The sequence below is a fragment of the Leucopleurus acutus genome (genome assembly GCF_964270905.1).
Source record: "Leucopleurus acutus genome assembly, chromosome: 21".
In the NCBI taxonomy this organism is placed as follows: domain Eukaryota; kingdom Metazoa; phylum Chordata; class Mammalia; order Artiodactyla; family Delphinidae; genus Leucopleurus; species Leucopleurus acutus.
In genome coordinates, this window is record NC_139163.1 from 9,664,874 (window position 1) to 9,690,128 (window position 25,255).

Consider the following 25,255-nt stretch of genomic DNA (forward strand, 5'->3'; position numbering starts at 1 on the left):
AACTGTGCACAGGAAATGATGAATCAGTATTTTTTGAATGGATGAGGAATTGTCTTGAATAGGCCAACAGCTTGGATTTTTGCAGTGTGAAATTTTTATTTATGTCACAGCCATCAAAGAACTTTTGAGCTTTAGAGAATGTTAGATATCCTCTGCTTCAAGATTGATAACTATATCTCATCTCAAATGCCAACCAAGAAACTACTGAACAATCTGTGTTCGAAGGGATTGTAAGTCCAAAACCCAGACTCATCAGGGAAGAGGGTTATAATTGATTAGTTATGTCCGACGTGGGCACAGGCATAGAAGCACCAGCATGTGTGCTTTTTATTTGTCAAACAAGATCTAGGCCAACCTGAGAGTATGTGCATTTTTTAACATAATATGATAGGGAATTCCCTAAACTTCCATTATAGTGGCTTTTACTTTGCAATCTGTTTTCTTTCACATTTTTAGGAAGAGTGTGTCTTTATTCTCAAGGCTAGATTTGAAAGTGGAGCAATTAAGTAGGCAAGAGTATTTGCAAATACTTTGGTCATTCTCAGAAAAAGAACTCATGATACATTGTGGTTATTAAAATTCACATTCTTTGTATGTCTGCCTGTTGTGCATTATTGTGCGAGGCTAAGGAGGAAAAATAACCGTCTTTATGGTAAATGGGTTTGACTGAAAAAGGCAAAAAACCTGTTATGGATTAAAATCTTCACCTTGATACACACCCAGCAGCTGCTGAGTTTCCTTGTTCACTGACGAAGGAATACACATGACAGATACTCAGAGTGTAGATCTGTTACACCGCCCAGCATTAGCTGAAGTCTTCATGCCTGTACATGGCATTGCAGTCGTCTGGAGAGAGATTTAAGGTGCAGCCATTCCGAAGCCAGTTAACACAGCTGCCCGTAGACTGGGGAACATTGAGGAGACTGTTTCACAGAACAGTTTAAGTGTAGTCATTCATATTTCTCAGGCCTCCCTTATTTTTTAAAATGAATTGTCCTGGAGATGTAAAATATGATCTGATTTGCCCAGGTTTTTTAACTCAGCTATTGCAAGAGGGAGACAATTCTGAGTCACTAGTATCATACAGACTCTTTAAAAGAGCATGATAATTTTACTGTTTGTTATAAACATGTTAAATCTCAGACTACCATGGTTTTGAATTGTCAGTGCTTTAACTCATCTTTTAATCTGTTTGGAAGTAATGCGTTTTAGAAAAGACGATACAAACATGTAGCTTGCACATTTGTAACTCATCCATAAGAGAATGGCATGAGTCTTAGAGTAAAATATGTGGGAAAAGTTTCCCATGGTTACGTGTCCTGTGATTTTTGGAATAAATGAGCAGTCTGCTACCCCGATGGCCTTTGGCCTCTCAGGTTCCTCACGTGGTGACGGGTCTCTCTGTACGGCCCGGTTTTGTTCCCTCACAGCCGTGTCCTGTGGGAACCCGGGGACGCCCACCCACGGCATGATCGTCAGCAGCGACGGCGTCCTGTTCTCCAGCTCCGTGGTCTACGCCTGCTGGGACGGCTACAGGACCTCGGGGCTGACCACGCGGCACTGCACCGCCAACGGGACCTGGACGGGTACAGCCCCCGACTGCACACGTGAGTGGCCTGCTGTCCTGGTGGGTCCAGGGCATCACAGTGACATCTACCTGACAGAGAAAATAAATTGATTTTATAGTGTTGTACTGATTTTTTTAATCCATAGAGAAAACAGGATTATATCATATCATACATATGTTTGATATTATGGCCAATTATTAAACACTTTTAGATTTTTCTTCACTTTCTTATTTATATGGTTGAAAGTGCTTTGCATGGCTGGTTGGGTTGGATATTGTAAAACTGAGGTCCAAGAAAGTCAAGGTTTGTTCTCTCTGTAGACCAGTTAGTCTGAGGGAAATGGGACAGGTGCTTGGTTCTCTGATCTCAGCCTGTGCCTCTGTGCTTGACTCTGTGGTGTGACCCCTCATCACGCCTAACCCAGGACTGGACATGGGTGCCAGCTGTCACCTGCACAGCCAACCACCAGTGGGATAGAAACGAGCGGTTCCAAACATGCAGCCTCCTGACCGCCGGCCAGTAAAACTGTCAGAGAGAGGGGGGTATTGCTGTAATAACACATGCCTTAACCACTCTGAATAGCAGCTTAAGGAGAGTCACTTCAATAGAAACCAGGAACACGTCATTTCATGATAATGTGTTTCTCCGACTCTTTTGTTCTTCACTTACCAGTTATAAGCTGTGGAGATCCAGGTACGCCAGCAAATGGCCTCCAGTTTGGGACAGATTTCACCTTCAACAGTACGGTCAGCTACCAGTGCAACCCCGGCTACACCATGGAGCCTGCCACGTCCTCCACTATCCGCTGCACCAAAGACAGTGCGTGGGATCACAGCAAACCTACCTGCAAAGGTCTGTGGTTCTACTCACGCATATAGAAGTCTTCATTGAGTTATGTTTTATTTCATTTTGCAAGCCTCTATGTAGACCTTCTATGTGCCAGGCATTCTTGTAAACTCATTCGCAAATATTAAGTCACTTCATTTTCTTAATACTTTAATCTCCGCTTTACAGACGGGAGACTGACTCACAGAGAGTTTTAGTAAATGCTCAGGATCACAGATCAGGGCTTGGAGACATCAGGGTTCACTGGCAGTCACACTCCCTCTGGAGTCTGTGCTGTGAACCCCAGCTTTGCTCTCTTGGCGAACGTGGCCGTGTTAAGTTTGTGGCAGATACGATAGGGACTGTTACCACGGGGACGTAGAGTCAGGTCAGAGAGAGAAGCCAATCATCAAATAAGGCAGAAGAGGGGCAGAGATGGTCAGTGCGTGATGTTCTGTGGGCTTTGGATGTGGAGACTAACGATGCCACATGGTGTGGAGATGGTATGGAAAGTTTTACGACTTGCACAGCAGACTTTCCAGGGAGATCAGAGCGGGCGGAAGGTGTCTGCATGGCTTGAGGGAAGCAGGGGGGCAGGGGGGTGACAGCTGTACCGGGGCTGGATTTGCACAGTTAGGGCTCTGCAGCAACACCAGAGGGAGACTGCGGGCTCTTGTCAGCTGGGCCAGAGGGGAAGGGAGAGGGGAGGGTATTAAAAAGGGGTGCCCGACTCTTCATTAGACGGCAGACAGATAAAAACCATGAGTGGAGAGCTGGAGCAGCAGGAAGCCCTAGCGAGGAAGGCGCCGTGCTCAGAGGGCTCTGAAGGACAGGCAGTTTGTGTAGAGCTTGTTGTGAGGCTCAGGTGAGACCTCCACACCCTGACGGCAGTGTTTCCAACCCTCCTGGCCTGGGCGGTTCTGGGCGCGCCCTGGTTTCCTCCCGCTGGAGGGTGAGGGCCCCTGTCTTCCACCCGTCTTTCCATCTGCAGTTATTAATACGATGCTGCTGTGGAGCAGGTGTTACATGGATGTGTAGTGAAGCTCACACAGTCGTGTTGGGACTGTTGCGGCCACGTGAGCTTGTCGATAGCACTTGTCCATAGATTGTCAGGTCCCTGGGACTTCACATGTTTGTGTGGGTCTCTGTCCCTCTGTTGCGTTAATAATACTTCCCTGGCCAGCCAGCCCCTTGCAGAAGAGACCTCTCTCTCCGCCTGAACTCTTCTCCCGCTGGCCGCCCTCGTCCTCCCCTCCGTGGAACCATGTCACTCGTCACTGCTCCCACCCGGGGGCCTTGCCGCTTGACGTCGTCTGTCTAGAGACACATTCCCCCAATCTTCACATAGGGATTCTCCAGAAATATTTGCTGAATAGACAGAGAGAAGGTTGAATGGCAAGAGAAGGGCCCATTTCCAGCTTCCGGCTGTGCATGAGTGGTTCTGGGTCTGTGTGTCTTTCTCGTGTGCGAATGCCCATGAGAAACTGCAGGTGAGAGAATATAGGTGAGTCTTCCTTCCTGCTGCCTCCTGCTGCCTGGACTGTCATTGGCAAACCTCCTCCAATGTGAAAAGTCTAGGAGCGCTTGGATCTTCAGGGAAGCTTTTAGACAAGGCATCTTAGAATAATGGCTGGAGTGGGAACGGTGGACGCCAGCACCAGCTGGGGAGTCACTCGTGAGAACCGTGTTCTGGCCCGAAGCTCCTAGACTGTGCTAAAACACTGGCAAGTGGTTTCTTACAGAATCTTCTTCAACCATGCAGTCACTGGTTTTTAATTCTTCAGCAAATGGATCAACAGACTATGTCTTTTGGAAATTATATGCTATCTTTATAAAAAGAAAAAATACAGATAGAGGGAGAAATTCTTACCATCTGTATATATAAATTCAAAAGTCTGTACTCATGTCATGGGACCACGTTCTGACTGGATTTGTCTCTGGTAAACAACATAAAAAAGACACAAATCGAACAGCAGTCTTTCTCTCTTTATTGGAGAAAAGTTTTATTATTTTGATTTACTTTCTCAATAATCTTCTATTAAAAAATGCAGCCCTTTGTAGATGTCATTTGCAACACAGGTAAAATGAAAATGTTAGTCTGTGGTGCATTATGGTTGTGGTGGAAACTCTAGAATGTTGAATCCCATGTGTTCTCTGGAAACAGCTGTCATGTGTGGTCAACCTCCTCCAGTTCAGGATGGGAAAGTGGAAGGATCAGATTTACGCTGGGGCGCCAGTGTGAGCTACAGCTGCGCCCAGGGCTTCCAGCTCTCTCACCCCGCCATCCTCTCCTGCGAAGGCCGTGGCGTGTGGAAAGGAGAGGTCCCCCAATGCCTGCGTAAGTCCTCTGGGAGAACCAGCTCCCCGTCTCATTTGCAAATCACCAACAGGCACACCCTCGGTTACAGTCTGAGGAAAAGAGCCTGCGTGATTTATAGCCACGTTACAATAGGTAGAAATTCCAGTTAGAGACTACACTGCCCAAGGGCAGATTCTGTTCTTTTCATCATTTGTTGGTTTAATAGTGATACCTAGAGATTTAATGGAAACTAGTTAAACAAGTTTAGTAGGTTAAGCTAATCCAGGGACACAGAATGCGAACCCACGTCTCGGTTGTTTTCTACAGCTGTGTTCTGTGGAGACCCGGGCACGCCTGCTGAGGGACGACTCAGTGGGAAAAGCTTCACCTATAGATCTGAAGTCTTCTTCCAGTGCAGATCTCCCTTCATCCTGGTGGGGTCATCACGGAGAGTCTGCCAAGCGGATGGCACGTGGAGTGGCACACAGCCCACCTGCATCGGTACTGATGACATGACAGCCCTGAGGGGCTTGGGGATGAGGACATTTCATTTTAAAACTGGACCATTTATGGGCACATAGATAACGTTCTTATAGGTAATGCTCTGCATAGGCACTAATCAGCTACACTGATGGGCAGCCTCTCTTAAATCGTGCCAACTGAGTTGGCAGTTCATGTTACGAGTCGCTTAAAAATCGCTCCCAGAGTCTGTTCTCTTACCCCAGTCCCTCTATCTCCTGCCCATCTCAACCAACAGCCACGTTCTTTAGGGGGAAGAGCGCTTTGCGGAAGCTGCCACTATTGCTGTGGCACCAGAGGGACACCTGAGCCTTTGCTTTCCTGTCCCCCTGTCTCCCACTAAACTGTCTGCACCGCTGGCCACAGTAGAGAGGGCTGCAGGGACACTCGTGCTCTGTTGACTTTCCAACATGAAAATGAAACTTCAAGTCAGAAGACACTCTGTATGTGGCCTAACTCCTCATTTTTAGACTTAATCTCTGTCTCATAGAAAGGGTTCAGGTAGAAATTACAGTGGTCGAAAGTCACTCCATCAGCGGTACAGAGACCTGAATCCTCCATTCTCCACTCAGAGCCTCTTTTCCTCCTGCAGACTCAAGGTGATGGCCAGGGTCATTCTGCTCGCCCAGCTCTCCTGAGCACAAGACGCATAGCAAGCAATTAATGATTTATATCCTTGGTTGTTTTCTAAGAAATTAAATCATATCTGCTTAATACGGTTTTTTGAGTTTGCTCTTGTGGCACTTAAGAGGTACCAGGGGTACATTTTTGCACTGAACTCTAAAGATGTTTTAAAAAACACTTTTTACCAAAAATAGTCCTTTGTCATTACATTATTTACTCATGTGTATGTACATTTTTGTATATTAATTTATGAATGATTTTTTCAGGAAAAAATACATATTCAGGAACCAAAAAAAAAATACAGTGTTAGAAATAATTTCATTGAAGCACTGCCTTTTCTAGTTAATGTTTACTGCCACTTGGTTTAAACTATTGCTTTACTGTAGCTATTTCTGAAAAACTTAAAAAAAATGTTTTTCTTCCCCTGATATGTTAGTTTCTCTTGAAAACATACTTTTTTTAAAAAGTTATCTATTTTGTTTTCCCACTAGCAGTGGAGAGCAGCCGTAGTAAAGCTGAAGTGCTCGCTGATGGCTGAAATACTACATTTTTTTGGAAAATTATCAGTGTTGGTCTACTGTATGCTTCTGTTTCTAAGCATTAAGTATACTCCTCATTTTGAAATCTTGAAGAAAATTGATTCAGGACATTTGGAGTAATGTAATGTATGGCCAAAGGAGATGGTAATTAATTAAATCCTTAAAAAATGATCATAATAGATAATTATTGAAGATAATATACTATTAACCAACCAATACATCAGTAGAGAAAAGTTAAACCAGAGAATGGAAAAGAATGTGCTTATTCTGATATAGAAAATAATATACAGAGCAATTCAGAGTCTGCTAAAGCACTAAAAGTATCTAAAGAAAGTATCTGAAAAAAAGGCAAAAAGAGCAATTTAATTTTAAACTTTTATGCAAAACATCTTGCACATTTGACAAAACACAATTTTCTGAATTTCATGAGACCTGTTAGTAAAAGTGTTAGAGTCCCGGTAATAACCATACCTGGTTCTCTAACTTTTGTTTTAATTGTGAATTTCAGATCCTGCTCACAACACCTGCCCGGACCCCGGTACCCCACAGTTTGGAATACAGAATAGCTCAAGAGGATACGAGGTTCTCCATTTTTACTTCACCATGTTTTTCTCTACATTGAAAGGAAACTGATACTTAAACATATGTGTGTTTTTATGTACCGTATTTGATTCAAGTTACATTTGCCCAAACAAAATCCATTCAGAGAGGATTTCTGCTTGTTATTTGAACAGTCAACACTGAGATAACTGTATGTATCTTATTTATACAGTATTAACTGCTATATTAATTTCTATTTGAAAGCAGGCATATTTTTATATTTTTTGTCTGCTGAACTGACACAGCAAATCTCAAAGCAGGGTGACTTGCCACTGAAGAGCTACAAATAAAAAGACCCCATTTGGTGACCTGATAGAATAGGTGAATAGTATTAAATTCTAGAGACAAAAACAGAAGAAGAAAATGTGTTCAGGCCCCATAGTCTAGGGTTCCTGTATGGTATCTCTTCTCTGTATGATCTCTCATAACTCTAAGAGTGGTTAGCATGCTCAATATTGAATATTTTCAATGTTCATTTGACTTTTTAAATAAAAAGTACATTAACATGAATATTGGAGAAATACCTAAAGATGGAAAGTAATGAAGCTTGAAATACAATGTTTCAACCATCTTAAGTAATCGAGTGACTTCAGGGGTCTCTGATCAGATGGCTTTGAAAACCAGAGCTAAATATGCACACTCTGTTAATTTAGAATAAAAGTCCTGTTAATTTAGAATAAAAGTCCTTTTTCTTCAGCCACTTCTCCCTGTTTTTCCTGAAACTTAAAATGTTCTCGTTTGATTGGCCCTGATGCACACTGGCCCCTTCCTGATGGCCTTCACACACCCTGCCAAGGACGTAGGTTAAAGCCAGCACATTTTATACTGGGGCTCACATGTGGCCTTGAAGGCTCAGGTAACATCTTCTGGCATATAGACATGTAGGGCCAAGTATATCGGAACACTGGAATATACTGCACGTGTGTGTCGTTCTCACTGACTCACCATAAGAAACCCAAGTTTTGGTCCCCCCTGGTTTCAGCAGTTCCTCACTGGGTTTCCCATCCAGGTTGGAAGCATGGTGTTTTTCCGGTGCAGAAAAGGTTACCACGTTCAAGGTTCTACAACGCGAACTTGCCTGGCGAACCTGACGTGGAGCGGCATCCAGACAGAGTGCATCCGTAAGTGCGACCCCTGCTCGAGGTCGGCAGGGACCTGTCTACTCTCCAGCAGCTGGGGAGTGTTTTACCTGCCCGGGAAATAATGAGGAACTTATTTTTGTTTGTTTGATTGTTTTCAGTTCCCTAAACTCCTGTTTCTCAAAGTTTGATCCCCTGGAACCAGCAGCAGCATCACCTGGGGTTCGGCTGAAATGCAAATCCTGAGCCAGATCCCATCCAGACCCGCGGGACCTGAGGCTCTGGGGGCCAGGGGAGGGTGGAGTGCAGAAGAGGGAGGGGTCCAGTCCGTAGCTCCCAGGCCCTCCAGGTGATACCGAGGCACTTAAGTCTGAGAAACTGCCCCAAACCAAAGATCAGTGGATAACATAGTTAACATTCACGGAGAGAAAACCTACTTGTGCTGTTATTCTCCTAGTATGTTCATCTCAGGTTATTAGAGATCATGTGATACGTCAGCATATTAATAGAAATGTTTGAAGTGTTCCTTTCGGAGTCTATATATGAATCGATCATTCAAATAGTTACTTAGGACCAAATTTTATTCTGTGACTTAATCATGAGAATTAGGAGAAATGTTGTATGAATGATTAGTAATCAACTTTTCATCCTTTACCAATTTAGTGCAACGTAGTATCTCTTACTAGGTTAGACATAAAGACAAGTACGATGTTATACAAAAATCTTCTAATAGTATCTAAGGTGTGATTTTTGTGTATTTATGTATCAGTATTATCAGATGTATATTTATTTCAAAGGTATCATCTCTATTCTGAATCTCTACTCAAATTATATATGGGGATATTATATATAGAGATATTATATTGATACACACATGCACATCTATGTATGTATATACACATGTGTGTGTGTTTGTGTGTGGAATAGGTCTTCGTTACCTTGAAAGTTTGCTGAAGTGCAAAATATTAGGATACTTAAAATGATTGCATTCATGATTCTAATAATGTAAACTTATAATAATCGGCCAAGTCCTTTATTTGACACATAACTGTGCACTTTATAAAGAATAAGTTGAGATCTAAACATTACCACCTTATTTACTCATAAATGATATTTTTAAAGATAATAAGAATCTATATTTCAATTAATTTTCTAAACACACATCGAATTTTGAACAAAAGTAATTATTCATTTAACTGAGCAGTAAATTTTCTAGTTGCCGTTGGACAAAAATCAAAGCATATTTAAAAATACACTTTAATGTGTATGTGTTTAGTTTAAAGTACTGCTCTTTTAGTAAAATTTAACATATTATTTATATTAATAGTATGTCAGAAGTGTTTATTTTATTTTTTAGAAGTGTTTATTTTAAAGCTATGATTTCTATTCTAAATTTCTACACATTACACACATATATGTAGAGAAGGAGACAGATATATAGAGAATAGATATCAATAGATAGGTGGATAGATAGAGGGAGTGAGAGAGAAGGAGGAGGGCAAGCAGAGGGAGGGAGGGGAGGGGGGGAGAGAGAGAGAGAGAGAGGGAGAGAGACGGAGAGGGAGAGAGAGAGAGAGAGGGAGAGAGGGAGAGGGAGAGGGAGCGGGAGAGGGAGAGGGAGCGGGAGAGGGAGAGAGAGGGAGAGGGAAAGAGAGAGAGAGAGAGGGAGGGGGGGAGAGAGAGGGAGAGAGAGGGAGAGAGAGGGAGAGGGAGAGAGAGAGAGAGAGAGGGAGAGAGAGGGAGAGAGAGAGAGAGAGAGGGAGAGAGAGGGAGAGGGAGAGAGAGAGAGAGAGGGAGAGAGAGGGAGAGGGAGAGAGAGAGAGAGGGAGAGAGGGGGAGGGGGGAGAGAGAGGGAGAGAGAGGGAGAGAGAGGGAGAGGGAGAGAGAGGGAGAGAGAGGGAGAGGGGGAGAGAGAGAGAGAGAGAGAGAGAGAGCTGGCAAACACCAAGGCTTTGTTGTGCTGAAAGCTGCAGAGACCAGAATGTCAGTGATAGGTACAGCTCCTGTATTCTCAGTTTTAAATGATAAACTGATTTCATAGCCATTTCCAATTTTTTTGCTGTATTTCCTTAGACACATATGCTAAGGCTGCAGTGGACTACTAATGGATTAAATCCCGTTTCAGCTCACGCCTGCCGCCAGCCTGAAACACCAGCCCACGCGGACGTGAGGGCCATCGACCTCCCCACTTTCGGTTACACCTTAGTGTACACCTGCCATCCGGGATTCTTCCTCGCGGGTGGATCTGAGCACAGGACGTGTAAAGCGGACATGAAATGGACAGGGAAGTCACCTGTCTGTAAAAGTAAGTCACTGGTGAGATGTGAAAGTGGGTCCCTGCAGAGCAAGGATGAGTGTCAGTTGCCCATCAGGCTAGTGTCCAGGTTTAAAACCCACAAGAAATAGCATCTTGGAAGCAATGTCCGTCACCCCGACCAAATCCATGCTTAATGTGTGTGAGCTGTGTGTGTGCGAACATGTGTGTAGTCAGTGTTGGCTACAGTAGTGGCACAGACTAAGAAGATATGCAGATTTCATTATTTGCAAATCACATTTTAAGCCAAAGAGAAACACATTTTGAGTTAAAAGGAAAAATATAAGGTATATTTTTGGAAAATGTATTCTTTAATGAAAATGGGCAAATATCACCAAATATTGGTGAATGTATAAAATTAAGTCTTATTTTTGAGACTACAAGCTATTTGGTGGTGAAATGTAAGTTTATGTGTTCTTGACATTGGTTCTGCTTTTTAAAATTACAAAAGCAATAACACGGAAATGATGCATTAATGAACTCACAAACTTGTGTATTGACAAATAAGAGTAATAACTGAGTCAGATGTGATGGCAGCTAACCTTTCAGGTTCTCCACCAAACCCTGCTTAGTCATGCAGCGAGTCAGGCAGCACAGACAGAAATTACGGAGTGTGATGAAGCCTGTGCCCTTAGCTTTAGTTTCCTGGAGCCTGTCTGTAGCTCTCACGTTAGGAATAAAGACACTTAAGTTTCCCTTGCCCCTCTCTCTCAGAAATAGCAAAATACACACTTTAAAAAAGTGATAATTTGTAGTTTGATACAAAACTATAAAAGCAAAGAGATTATGAGTTAAATCTAAGTTGATAGACCAAGTTAAACATTCTGCAGGGAGATATTTTGATGTTATTGACTGTTCACTTGTGAGTTCACTGATTGGGTTGGGGACCTGGAAACCTGAGACGGGTTATGAAGTCGTAGTGATTTTGTATATTACCTTTCAGTTGCGGGCAGTAGATTCCAAACAGGAGTGACAAAGGGGTATAAACACCCTCATTTACAAGGCTCTCTGTTGTAACACACTATGTTGTAACACACTATGGATATGCGCGTGTCAGATCCAGATTGATTTCCACTATGAAACTCAGTTTTCCCACAAAAGCAAAGGATATTCTGCTGTGAATATAAGGGTTTAAAATGGATATGTGTAAGATATTCCTATTTTGTGCATTCAAGAAATCTGGAGAAAGGAACATTGCTTCAATTTGACATTTTTTCAAACTTATTCGAAAATAAATGTTTTTTGAAAGTGATAATTTGTCTTTTTACTTGTAGGTAAAGGAGTGAGAGAAGTTAATGAAACAGTAACTAAAACTCCAGGTTTGTATACCAGAACAGTTATAGATTTAAATCAAATAAAGTGATTTGTTCTCTACTATACTCTGTGCAGTGAAACAAATTTTAACATGCAAATTTCTGATGCCATTAGTCGATGAACAAGTTAATGTTTCAATTATTTAAAACACCAAGCCTACACAGATTCCTCTTTCTCTCATGACTATGGCTTGTTAATGGAACAATACTTAAAAGGAAAACCTTTGTCCTTGTCACACACTGTTTTATTAAAAGGTGCCTTAGGCATTTTGTAGGCAGAAATGGACATCAAATATTGACCCAGAATGTGGTATAATGGAGAGCCTTATAAAGAGGGTTGTGATTCTTTCCTCCAAATGCGGAAGCTACAGTGAAGGACGCTTTATGACAGCATCAGCTGTGAATTCGAGCAATTCAGATGCGGGGCTCCATTTTTTTCCCCAAGTATCTCTGTAATTCAGACATCCTCTGCCTCCGAATATGTTAATTATCGCTTCTTGTTGTGTGTGGTACCTTGCTTAATGCATGCCATAGCAGATGGGAAAGATGCAGCTTTATTTCCTAACGAAGATGTTCATTACTCCAAATCACCTGGCCTATTGTGTCTATGTTATAAATTTAGAGAATATTTAAACAATACAATGTGTCCCCAAATTATAATGTAAGTCAAACTTTAAAAAAAGTTTAACAGAAACAGAAAACATTTATAAATATATAAGGTCCCTTTTCTGGTGTTTTCCTTACTCAGGTTTTCGCCCTTGTTTCTCAGACATAAAGCTCCGTTTCAGGATCAAAGGTGGAAAGAGTATGTGGAATGCTGTAGTTAAGTCACAGTGCTGGGTTTTGCATTTAATTCTTAGATGAGGCAAAAAGTTCCAGCATAGTTAAAGGAATCCATCCAATGTACACCGCGAAGTATAAAATCTACCTTAAAAAAAGCTTCTGGAGGATTCTGTGTAAATGTTATTTATACATATCAAATACAGAAATCAATGCTGTATAGAGGCAACATTTTCTTCAATAAAACGACACAGTCGGTGCTGGTGGTGCTGGTGGTGCTGGTGTGTTTGTCCCGTTCTGTTTGCTGCGTGGTCGTGAAAAGCCTGCAGGCTCTTCTGAAGCTGCAGACACCCCGTCAGCGCGCCCTGCCCTCTCTGAAGGGAAGCACTGATTCAACAGGGGTGTTTGTTTAGGGGGCACCATCTAGCACCTCCCCTGTCGGTGGTTACAGCACACTGCAAACCACCAGCAACAGGCCAGAGGACAGAGACCCGAAAAGATCATCTTCCATGTCCCCGACGGTCACAGCGGGACACAGACCAGCCACTGGGCAGACCAGCCAGGCCGACCCACTCAGATCCACCAACGAGAGGGACCTAAGTGCGAGGCCCAAACAAGTGCATTCACAGCTCCAGTTCAGTGTATGCGTTCTGATTAGGGAAAACAATCTTGACGTTGTTTTAAAGGCTGTTTATTTTAGAAAAGGCTGACAAGGCATTTTGGGCTTTGCTGATTAAGGGTGTGGCTCAGTGACGCTGCTGACGACGGGCAGACCTGTTCAGTGTCACTGATCAATCAGCAACTCTGTCAGATGCCTGTGTCATAGCTCTGCTTCAAACTTATTCAATTTTTAAAATTATTATCATTAGGAAGTTGGGTCCATCAAAGCCATAGGAAGTGATGACATCTGTTCTCCGACTCTTCTGTCACTAGGTGATGTCTTACAGGGTCAGCCTGTCTGGGAAGACGGGCAATGGCCAATGGGACTGGAAAGAAAAGGGACACTATGCTTTGTCCTCCTCACGTGTTGCCATAAGTGCATTTGCTAAAAAATATGTTTAGGGAGACACATATCTTTCTTTCTACCTAGGAAGTCCAACAATATGTTCTGACCAATTCCACTCATGGTGGATCTTGTCCAGTTAAACAGTTTACACACATCATGAGACAAAAAGCAAATAGAAATTTAGTGGCATCATTGATGTAGATTTATCTCAATTACCCTGTAAAATTTTATATCAATATTGTAAAAGTATCAGGATTTTATGCATATTTATTAGCAGAAATGTGAAAAATAATTTTTTTCTAACCAGTGAAAAGAGAGAATAGCTCAATAATCTTTGCAAGAATTCCTGTCCCAGACGACTTGTAATATTTTAAGAAGACTTTTTGCCTTTTGTTTCTGAACTTAAAAGATGCCATCTGACATCATTTAATCTAGCTTTCTTACCAACACTGGACTATTTTTTTATAATGAGATTAAAGAGTAGAAGAGAGAGATGAGAGATTGGCTCTACTTACAAAATAAAGACCTCAAGAAATAAAACATCTTTGTCTTCATACGCTGGGTCTGTGCAGTCATGGTGGTGCTTTGAAATGCAGGCTTTTTGAGGGCAGAAGGCTCCTGACAGATGCTGTCACTTCTTCTGAGCCTCCTAAGTCTTTCCAAAGTAAGTAGACTTAGATACTAAATGAAGTATCAGTAGTGATTTTCCAGGTCCGTTTAATGTATTTATTAAGCCTGATACAATCTAACCTAATACCGGGAGTCCCAATTCACCCTGCACTCTGGCCTTGCCAGACCTGGTAGAATAGGTGTGCGCTGGCATCTACAAGATTTTTCCGACCAGGTGACAGATGTGTATTTGCATCTCACAGTACTGTCCCTGCTCCCTGCTCGGGTCATGTGATTTTCACCCCTGCTGTGCAGGGACACGCAGATAGACCATCTTTGTCTCCATCACTGTCACTGCTGTGCTGTCTTAATGAACAACGTTGTACCTTCTGTGTGTTAGGATATCCAAGTGGAATTTTTCTGTGGGTGCTAACAGTCACCTTTTCTCCCCCACAGTTCCTTCAGATGTATTTTTCATCCATTCAGTGTGGAAGGGATATTACGAATATTTAGGGAAAAGACAGCCTGCAACCCTAACTGTTGACTGGTTCAACGCAACAAGCAGCAAGGTGAACGCAACCTTCGTTGAAGCCGCCCAGGGGGAGCTGAAGTTGGCAGGTAGGTGCCGAGGGGTTTCACTAGCCCGGATGTGAGCACGGGCAGACCCTCCTGCTTCTCGCAGAGAGGGCGCCAACGCGCGTTAAGTGCTGGTTAACGTTACCTTGGCTTTGCATCTGCTGCATCTCACTGGATCATCTCAGTAACCAGGACAGGGTGGTACTATTGTCTCATTTTAAAGATTACAAAACCAGTACAGAAAAGTGAATTAATGAGCTCAAGGTGACACACAGATCGTCTTAAGTCAAAGATGTAAGATTTATGTCCAGATATTCATGTCTCCAGAATTCATTCTTTTGCTCTTCTCTTTCTCTCTCTCTTCTAACTCATTTGGTGAGTTTTTATTGATGTATCTCAGTTAATAGAGCAATAGCTGATTTATATGCCAGACACTCACTATTTTAAGTGCTTTATATACACACTGTGCTTTTCGTTCTTACATCCATCTTGTGGTGTATTCTTTTTTTTTTTAAGGGTGAGAATTGTACAAGGGAAAGGAGTCTTTAATTAATTTATTTATTTATGGCTGTGTTGGGTCTCCATTTCTGTGCGAGGGCTTTCTCTAGTTGTGGCAAGTGGGGGCCACTCTTCATCGCGGTACGCGGGCATCTCACTGTCGCGGCCTCTCTTGTTGCGGAGCACAGGCTCCAGACGCGCAGGCACAGTAGTTGTGGCTCACGGGCCTAGTTGTTCCACGGCATGTGGGATCTTCCCAGACCAGGGCTCGAACCCGTGTCCCCTGCATTGGCAAGCAGATTCTCAACCACTGTGCCACCAGGGAAGCCCTTGTGGTGTATTCTTATTAAACACTTTTTTTTTTTTTTTTGCTGATTAAAAAAGAGAGACACTCAGGGAAATTCAGTGGCCTTGCTAAGTGGATATGACAGAAGTAGGATTTGAGCTCTGCCATCAGAATCTCAGCGATTAGAATCTCGAGCCCAGGCTCTCAACCAATAAGACACAGAATTACCTTCATGACTGAATCTAGTGCGTTTTGTTTTTTCAGTTATCTCACTTCTGACGACCATGTGTCTTTTTCTATAGACTGACTCCTGAGGGGATCAGACTCTGAGTTGTCCACAAGCCCCAGCACTGGTTCTGAACACCAAGGGGCCCCTGATGGTACCCGCACACTCCCTAGTTACCAGACAGACAAGGATTCATCTCTAGGAAGTGTGAGGGCAGGTCAGGACTTCTCCCCGGCCCTGACGCCTCACTTTCCTGCTTCCTTGGATGGGAAAACATCTAAAAATGGTACACATACTCTGGATTTAGGAAAAGAAAAATAATTCACACTCAAAGATTTTTAAACAGGTACATATTTATGAATTTGTGGTCCAGGGGCCCCAAAAGTGCTTTGCGTCTTGACCCTGTGAATGTATAAGTGATTTAGACCAGGTGCCCAAGTCTAGTCCTGTGTCAGAACAAACCGAGACTTTGTAAAACATTCAGATTTCTTAGGCTCTCACCCACCTCCTTTAGATACTATTTCTCTTCGTGGAGTTTGGATTTTTTTTTTTCCCCAAAGAAAAGGCTCTAGTGTGGTTTTGATGCAACTGATGTCCATGGATAAGTGTTGGGAAATCTCTGGTTTGGATTTGGGGAAGCGAGTGGATCAAGGGTTGTTCTGGCTGAGTCCCAAGTGGATATAAGTCCACCTGCCACGTGTGTTCTCAATAGGAGGGGTTGTGGAGGAAGGAGGGAAACTAATGTCCACGGAGGGCCAGCTGGGGCCCTGGTGGTCTGCTGAGTGCTCTCATTTCATCACCGTAAAAGTTGCCTAATATATAGTTTATTTCTGCTGATAGAGTATAAAGTGGGGTTCAGAGTTTTAGAGGTTAAACTGGATGCCAGAAACACAGAGCTGCTGATGGTGGACATGATAGGTGGTCCTTCTTGTCCGTGGGTCCCCTTCCATCCTGTGCGATGGGCCAGTGGAGACTCTTCTGTGATGTTAGAGTTTCACTTTTCTAATGGGAGTTGCTGGGAATGAACTGCTGGAGTCCCTGAAGTGAACACCATGATTTTTCCCTTGAACCTGCCTCTCTACACAGAAGACATTTGGGTTCATTATTATTATTTAATATCTGTTTGTTTCTTTACTTATTTAGCCTCCTCTGAGTAGGGAACTAGCCATAGCTGCAAACACATTCTCCCCCTTGCCACACCGTGACACCCCTGGGCAATACCACTCAGCAGTCATTCTGAGGAGCTCATGAGTAGCTAAGAGGTGTGACTGTCAATCACTTCACGCCCAAGGTCTCACGGGCTCCACAAGTATGTCCATCACCCTTTGGCCACCCTGCTGCTCATTTCATTTTAGTAAGTGCAATTCATCTGTATAAGTAGCTATATTTGGGGTTATTGTTTTGGTCTCTCTTTTTTTATATTGATTTACAAGTATTTATTTTTTTCCCCATGTTGAAATTTTATGATAATTTTGTACTAACTCCCCGTGTGTGTTTTCAACATAGTTGTCTTTATCACAATTGTCACTTTTTAGTGATTCAATATTTTTTTAATAAATTTATTTATTTATTTTTGGCTGCATTGGGTCTTTGTTGCTGAGCGCGGGCTTTCTCTAGTTGCGGCGAGCGGGGGCTACTCTTCGTTGTGGTGCACAGGCTTCTCATTGTGGTGGCTTCTCTTGTTGCAGAGCACGGGCTCTAGGCGTGCGGGCTTCAGCAGTAGTGGCACACGGGCTCAGTAGTTGTGGCTCGCAGGCTCTAGAGCGCAGACTCAGTAGTTGTGGCGCACGGGCTTAGTTGATCTGTGGCATGTGGGATCTTCCTGGACCAGGGCTCGAACCCATGTCCCCTGCATTGGCAGGCAGATTCTTAACCACTGTGCCACCGTGAAGCCCATGATTCAAGATTTTTATAGATGAATTCCCATTTAAAGTTATTATAAAATATTGGTTATATTCCCTGTGCTGTGCAATACATTTTTGTAGCTTGTTTAGTTCATACACAGTAGTTTAATCTCCTAGGTTATGGTCTCTTTTTTTTCTACATACGCCTGTCCTCAGAAGTGAGTAAAATATGAATAAAATGCTGGATTTAGGGCTTCCCTGGTGGCGCAGTGGTTGAGAGTCTGCCTGCCGATCCAGGGGACACAGGTTCGTGCCCCGGTCCGGGAAGATCCCACATGCCGTGGAGCGGCTGGGCCCGTGAGCCATGGCTGCTGAGCCTGCACGTCCAGAGCCTGTGCTCCGCAACGGGAGAGGCCACAACAGTGAGAGGCCTACGTACCGCAAAAAAAAAAAAAAAAAAATGCTGGATTTAAAAAATTAATTAACTGAATGCATATTACTTTTGTTCTTTCTGTGGGGTAGAGATGTTGAATTGAGTGAAATAGATAATACTTAAAGATAAGACAAGGACTTTCATAAGAAGTGATTTTTAGGAAAAAAGTGCTGAAGCTAAAATTTAAAAATAAAAATATTAATCTCTGTGATTTAAAACGTTATCATCTCTGTACCATATTCCAAATCAAACGGATCGAATGCCTGCATTACTGACTCATAAGCATCCCCATGTTGTAAGAATAACCCCCTGATCCTTTCCTAGGCGTTTACAAGAAGGAAGAGGCCCACTTACTTCTGAAAGCTTTTCAAATTAAAGGCCCAGTGGATATTTTTGTCAGCAACTTTGAAAACGACAACTGGGGACTGGATGGTTACGTGAGTACTTCCTAGGAGGGTTTTCTAATCACCGCGTCTGCGCAGAGCTGGGGGCGCCAAGGGGGATTCCTTTCCGAGAGGACCTGGTCAGGTCCTGTCTGCCCAGAGAAAACTCAGCCGGCCCTCATCCCAGCTGCGTGGCCACTTCACCTCTTCATTGTATGATGGAAGAAACCTGTCTCTGAAATGAGAAACAAACTGGCCAGGAGCAAATGGGCTGTTCCTGCCAGAGAGCTTAGATCCAGGCCACATCCCACCGTAAGGGTAGGGACCAAACTCTTTCCAAGGCCACTGGTAACCACCCCGAAAGTTCTAAAAGGTAGCATCCCCAGATAAACAGAGATTTAAGACGCCCCCTTCACTTTCTTCCTTGCAAGTTAACCCTTTGCTTCTGCTTTAATTCATCATCTAACTAGAGGGTAAACGGCCTCACGTGAGGTACACGAGACAGTAGCTGTGACACAGCGAGTTTTACATAATGTAGGTTCTGATGTAATTCATATGTGTGTCCCCGTTTACCAAGGGTACTTAACCTATATATATGTTGTAAAAAACTACTGTTTTTGAGATCAAAACAAGAGAGAGAATTTATTTGTTAGTTGAAGTTCATGTCTGTATTTTTCAATTTCTAACTATAAGTGGGTACCTTGAAGGAATGACAAATGTTTTTAAATAGTTAACCTTTACTTTCTAAATAGAAATAATATTTATATTATGATAAAAGAAGAGATTATCATTAATCCTTGTTATGCATTGTTTTTCCTTTTCATGCGTTATCAGGTATCATCCGGACTTGAAAGAGGAGGATTTACTTTCCAAGGTGACATACATGGAAAAGATTTTGGGAAGTTCAAGCTGGAAAGGCAAGGTACACTCTGCACTTACGTTGTTTTTCAAAGCATAAATCAGGTTGGCCTTCAGATGATTAAGTTGAGTGTGACGGAAAGGTCATGACTCTGAAAGAAACAGAAACAAAAATGATGGGAGAGACTCACATTTTACAGCTGGATGAAAAAAACCCTTCTTTTGAATAGCAAAATAGACAATACCAGCTGCAATAAATATGCCAGACATGGAATTAATATACAAAGAGATAATTTGAAATAAGGGAAAAAAGCAAAGATGAAACACAATTAAAGAATTAACTATATTACCTTAAGAAAATTATAAGACGAACTAAAATGTCCAACAAATATGAAAAGATCTTTAACTTCAAAAATATGTATTATGACAACAAAGATCATTTTTAGCTATGAGAATGTCAGAGTTTCTTAAAAATGGTTTGGGGTGGACAGTAGAAACAAGCACCTGGGTGTTCATTTTTGGTGGGTGTATGAGTAGATGTGTGCAATTTGACGGTATTCTTTCATCGACAGTTCTATCCCTAAAATTTTTAATCAGACAAGAGTGACCGTTATTTTTTGCATATTCAGGTATATCTACAGCAGGACTACTTTAAATAGTTGAAATTAGAAATAATCTGCGTATCTCACACATCTATCATAAATAAATTGCTTACATCAATTTACATTAAAGAGAAAACAATTTAATTCAGTATATTTCATTAAAGAAACAAAGATAACATATTGATGTGGAAAGGTGTTCCCGACTTAGTTATGAGAAAAAAGTTTGCTCTAGACAGACAGACGGGGCAAATATGCCTGTCTTCCTTCTTTATCTCTTTCTCAAATACTTGATTACGTCTCAGTAATCCGACAAGAAAAATGTATGAAAAACGATCACTCGATGTGAAGCTTACCTCGTCTATGTGCTAGTTTTGTAATCTAGGATGAATTATAATATTCTTGAGCCTGTTTCTTCATCTGAAATCTCAGTAGAGAAGTCAGTTCCTGGTTGCTGTGAAGATTAAGAGTCAATGAGGGTTTGCTTTGTGCTAAAGCTCTTTTCACACATGTCTTTACTTGTGTTGCTATTAACACAAATGAGAAGATTCATTTTTTTTGTAATGAGATGAGCACCGCATTTCTCCTGAATAGTTATCAACTACTTTATACTTTACTTACGGAATTCTACTAACATTAATTTTATAGAGAGGAATATTGCTATGTAGGATTTGATGCCAGAGCAACCTGTCAGAGGAACACAAGTGTAATATTTGGTGATGATTGTCACTGATGAATTCATTTCATAAAACTTTTATCAGGGACTTCCCTGGTGGCACAGTGGATAAGACTCCACGCTTCCAGTGCAGGGGGCCCAGGTTCGATCCCTGGTCAGGGAACTAGATCCCACGTGCATGCTGCAAGTAAGAGTTCGCATGCCACAACTAAGGAGACCTGGAGCCGCAACTAAGGAGCCTGACTGCCACAACTAAGGCCTGGTGCAACCAAGTAAATAAATAAATACATAAATATTTAAAAAAAAACTTTTATCAATATACCAGGGGATTCCAAAGGAAATATATGCCAACCTGTATAATATCATGCTTAAAAAACAAAAAACTTGACCAAAAGGGACATTGAATCATAAAATACTCTAAATCCACCTTTCCAAACTAAGAACTTTTAAATAGAAGATCTTTAACTTATAATGTCTGCGATGGCTGAGATGATTTTTTAAATGGGGTTATATTATTTTGAGATAATGAAATAGACCAACACTAATGATGGGTAAAGTTTTCTTTTGCTCTGAGCCAAACCCTGTAGTTATTTGCCCTCCTTTCTCCCCGATGCACACGCTCTAGTAATTTTGTCTAAAGGCACCCCAGCAAGCTGTGCAGGATACTCTGTGGATGTCTGCATTTACTCATCCAATGAGCCTGACCCAAACCGTCACTTTGCTATTGCAAATTTTCTTTGCATTGCTCCATTTCTTTTTAATCTAACAAAATAACAGCTTGCTTTAACAAGTAATCTTTCTTCTCATGTGATGATGAGCTTATTGTCAGGAAAAACAATTTGCCTCACAAAATAATTTGAATCACAAGCGAGTCTCCCATTCAACTAATTAGAAACGTCTATGTTTAAGTAATACTTCAACAATGACCATTCATTTAAGAATTACAGCTACACTCTATTTTTATGGTTAAAAATAAACAACCTCTTAATTGTCTCCAGTCAGTAGATAAACTGGAAAAAAATGTGATTATCATTAAACGGACACTAAACGAAGTTAGTTTGAAAGACAACTAACTCTGATGCAAAAACTTGTGTAAGAAACTGAAAAATAAATTGGTTTTCCCATTAAAATTGAATCCCCTCCCCCAAATATATACAATCAGGAGGGGAGAAGGTGCAAGCCATGTATCTAACAAGGCACTTGTGTCCAGAATGTATAAACCCTTACGGCTAAACAGTACATAGGCAAATAACCTAACTAAAACTTTGCCAACGAATTTAAATAGGCATTTCAACAAAGACATAAAAATCACCAATAAGCAAATGAAAAGATCCTGAACATCATTAATCATTAGGGAGACACAAATCAAAACCACTTCACACCCACCAGGACGGCTCAGATCATAAAGACAAGAAACCAGTGGAGGCAGGGCTGTGCAGAAACTGGAGCGCTCGTACTTTGCTGATGGGAAAGTACTGATAAAAATGGCGCAGCTGCTGTGGAAAACAGCCCGGTAGTTCAAGTAGGTAAAACATGGCGTAACCACAAGATTCAGCAGTTCCACTCCAACATGTATAGGCAACAGAACTAAAAACATGTTCACACACAAATTAGTACTCGAATGTTTATACCAGCGTTTTTCCTAATTGTCCAAATGTAGAAACAACCCAAATGTCCATCAACTAATGAATGGAGCAACAAAATGTGGTGCCTCCACCCAATGGAATATTATCTTGAAAACATTACGCTAAGTAAGAGAAGCCATTCACCAGAAAACACATATTGTATGATTGCATTTATATGCTGTATGCAGAACAGGTGAATGTATATAGACAGAGAGTGGGTGAGTGGTTGCCTAAAGCTGAGGCTGGGGTACAGAGGGTGAGGGATGACTGTAAGGGTACCGCTTTCTTTTAGGGGAGGCAGCAGTGTTCTCACGTAGATTGTGGTGATCCTTGCAGCACAAAACCCCCAGGTTTTAATAGTAAAAGACCCCTTGCATTGTATGTATGCATTAAAAGGGTGCATTCTGTAGTATGTGGATTTCTTTCAATAATGCTCTTTAAAAAAACTGAATGGCCCAGCCTATAATGTGAAAAGATGCTCACTGCATTCTTAAGAAATGGAACTGAGAAAAACTACACGCTGTGTTTGGTTTATTAGCAAGTAGTGATAATAATAGGGAAGGAGGGGCAATGGAAGGAAAGGAGGGAGGTGGAGAGGGAAGGGAAAGGAGGGTGGCAGGTAGATGGGGTACAGCCATCCAGGTGCCTCCTAAGACAGGGGTTGGAGTGAAACTGGGACCCCACTTTGGAGAGCAAGTAGGGAAGACTTAGCAACACTACAAGTTAACATTCTGCTAGGCTGTGATTCTACTGCTTAGAATTTATCCTGTATATTCAGACTCCTGCTGATGTATCGCTGTAGAAAAAGAATTTCATGGCGGCATCATAGAAAAAGACCTAGAAATGGCCTAAACGTTCTTCAGCAGTAGACTGGCTAAATAAATGCTGGCATAGCCAATTAACAGAATGCTGCACACGTGAAAACAATTAAATTCACATGCACAGATGGAAGAAACTCACGAATATATGGTTAGGTTTAAAAAGCCAAATACAAAAAATGTAAATAGTATCGTCATATTTTAGGAAAGTAAGAAAAGAGAAATAATCATATATATTAACAGTACATTGTGAAAAGGACACTAAAACACAAACAAAAGCAAAAACCTCGTCAATCATAAAGAGGAAAACTAGTGTAAAAGGGCAAGGAGTGACCCTTTATTTCCATCGTCTTTATAGTATTTGTTTTGATATCCGCTTATGCCATTTTAATTAATATCATGTGCATGCATTACCCTTTAAATTATTAAAACACAGGTAAATAATTGAAATTAACTAGGAGCTCCAGACAGCATAATAATATCAGAGTGAAGTCAGGAGTTTAATTCACAAAGACCTTTTATGTTGCCCTGTGTTATGATGTGAGGTCTCCTGTGGCAGGTCCATTATCCAGGATTTTATTAACTGGAAGTCTGATATCTATTATGGCCAAAAATGTATAGTCTTATTTGCACATAACAGAAAATAGCCTTGGTTAATTTAAGCAGGCTACAAATTTATTAGAATGAGGCAAAGAGATGCACAGAATTATAAACACTTGGAGAATGAGCCATGGTAATTTATGGAAACCATCGGACGTTGAACTACTCCAAAGACAGTACCATTTTTTCATTCCTCAAATATATATTGAGCAACAATCGTGTTCTAGGTTCTCCTGTAGGCACCGGGCACTCAAGAGGAAAGCTGGCCAAAAAACTGCCCTGGCGTAGTGCAACTTACATTCTAGTAAATGTGGGTCCTGGGAAACTTTTGCTACGTGCCACGCATTGTTCTAAGTAGTGGAGATCTGACGTTTAACTCTCACGACAAAACCATGGAGTTGGTGCCCTTTGAGCAGCACCGCGTTTCTCCCTGCTGGACAGCGCCACCCCTGGTGGCTGTGTGTTTCTGCTGCGCGCTGCCCCAGGACAGGCCGGTGGTGGCTGGAAGCACCACCAGGCAGCACTTGATGGGGTCCCCAGGGCTCTAGCCCCACCCCACCCCAGCCTCACCCCAGCCTCAGGACCCAATTCTAAACTGTCTTAGGAGCCTCTGCATCACTCGTGCCAAACTCGACGCCTGGGGGCGGCGGGGAGCTTCCCATTGGCTTAACTCTGCTCACATGCCCATCACCCGGATGCTGAGATTTAGGAGAACAAGTATGTGGCGTTTTCCCCTTGCATGGCAGCTGGTGAATGCATCTGGAAATGAAAAATTAAATCTGATTCATATGTGCCAATACGGAAGGATCGCCAAAAGATGTGGTTAATTTACAAAGTGCCAACATCCAGGACAAAATACATTTATATTAGACCTGAAGGTGGCAGGGAGTAGCATAATCCTGCACCTGTTGAAGGAGACGACAAATATATTATTTTTAGGTTTTTATTTGAAAATTCAAGATTGTTTTCTTTAAAAGGCTCTTTAATTATTTTAAATATTTGATTGTTTCTTTGTATCTGTGGTTTGTAAAAAAAAAGAAAGAAACAAGAAACATCCCATAAGTTCTGGAAATATACTTCTAAAACAAGGTCAGCTTCTTTCTAACAATTCTGCTGTATTCAGATGACCCCAATGATAACTGATCACAAGCGTGCATTGAGTGGTTCCATGCAAGTAAGCCAGATACATTTCAAATTGCAGTTTATAAGTAAATTCTTCAAGAATCAACTGCATTATTTGGCAATAATCAATAAATGGTTTCTGATTAGAATGTTTAATGTTTGCATCTTTCTCAATGCCGTGCATATATCTGCCACGGCACAGATACAGAGCGTTAATGATTATATCACCTTCGTGATGTTTGAGATGTTTACACCTGCCTTCCCTTCTAATTGACAGAAATCACATTTTTGTGTCCTCATAGAAGCCTGCTTCATAACGCCGAGTTGCATTCTTTGATCATTTCTAAACTCTGTAGTGAATTTTGGAATCTACCCAAATAAAGGGAGATGGCACCTTGATGCTCACCTATGATGAGTGTGACGCCCTCTTTATAGAGACCTGGGCTCTTTATGTAACTTCAGTGGCACATCTTGCTGAGGCTGCGTCTTAGAGCAGGAGGCAACAGCAGGCACTGCCCATCCCATAGAGAGACACGGCCGCGCGCACGCGGTGTCCGCAGCCTCAGGGGAGGTCGGGCGACGGCGCCTTTGCCCCGCGCAGTGCGGACGCGAACCTCTCCCGGCGTCGCTGCGCGT

At 42.1% G+C, this 25,255-nt stretch overlaps 1 protein-coding gene across 1 annotated transcript in view; it reads left to right on the forward strand.

Moving 5' to 3' along the window:
- Positions 1-25,255, forward strand: part of CSMD1 (CUB and Sushi multiple domains 1) — a gene marked incomplete at its 3' end in the record, with an annotated part of 1,744,596 nt that overhangs the window by 1,718,779 nt on the left and 562 nt on the right. Inside the window, exons 58-68 of the mRNA XM_082863948.1 lie at positions 1,431-1,607; positions 2,241-2,420; positions 4,558-4,731; positions 5,020-5,193; positions 6,883-6,956; positions 7,984-8,095; positions 10,179-10,358; positions 11,642-11,686; positions 14,532-14,693; positions 18,263-18,375; positions 19,156-19,243. Of these exons, the coding sequence (XP_082720074.1) occupies positions 1,431-1,607; positions 2,241-2,420; positions 4,558-4,731; positions 5,020-5,193; positions 6,883-6,956; positions 7,984-8,095; positions 10,179-10,358; positions 11,642-11,686; positions 14,532-14,693; positions 18,263-18,375; positions 19,156-19,243 (1,479 nt within the window). The remainder of the gene's footprint in view (positions 1-1,430; positions 1,608-2,240; positions 2,421-4,557; positions 4,732-5,019; positions 5,194-6,882; positions 6,957-7,983; positions 8,096-10,178; positions 10,359-11,641; positions 11,687-14,531; positions 14,694-18,262; positions 18,376-19,155; positions 19,244-25,255) is intronic.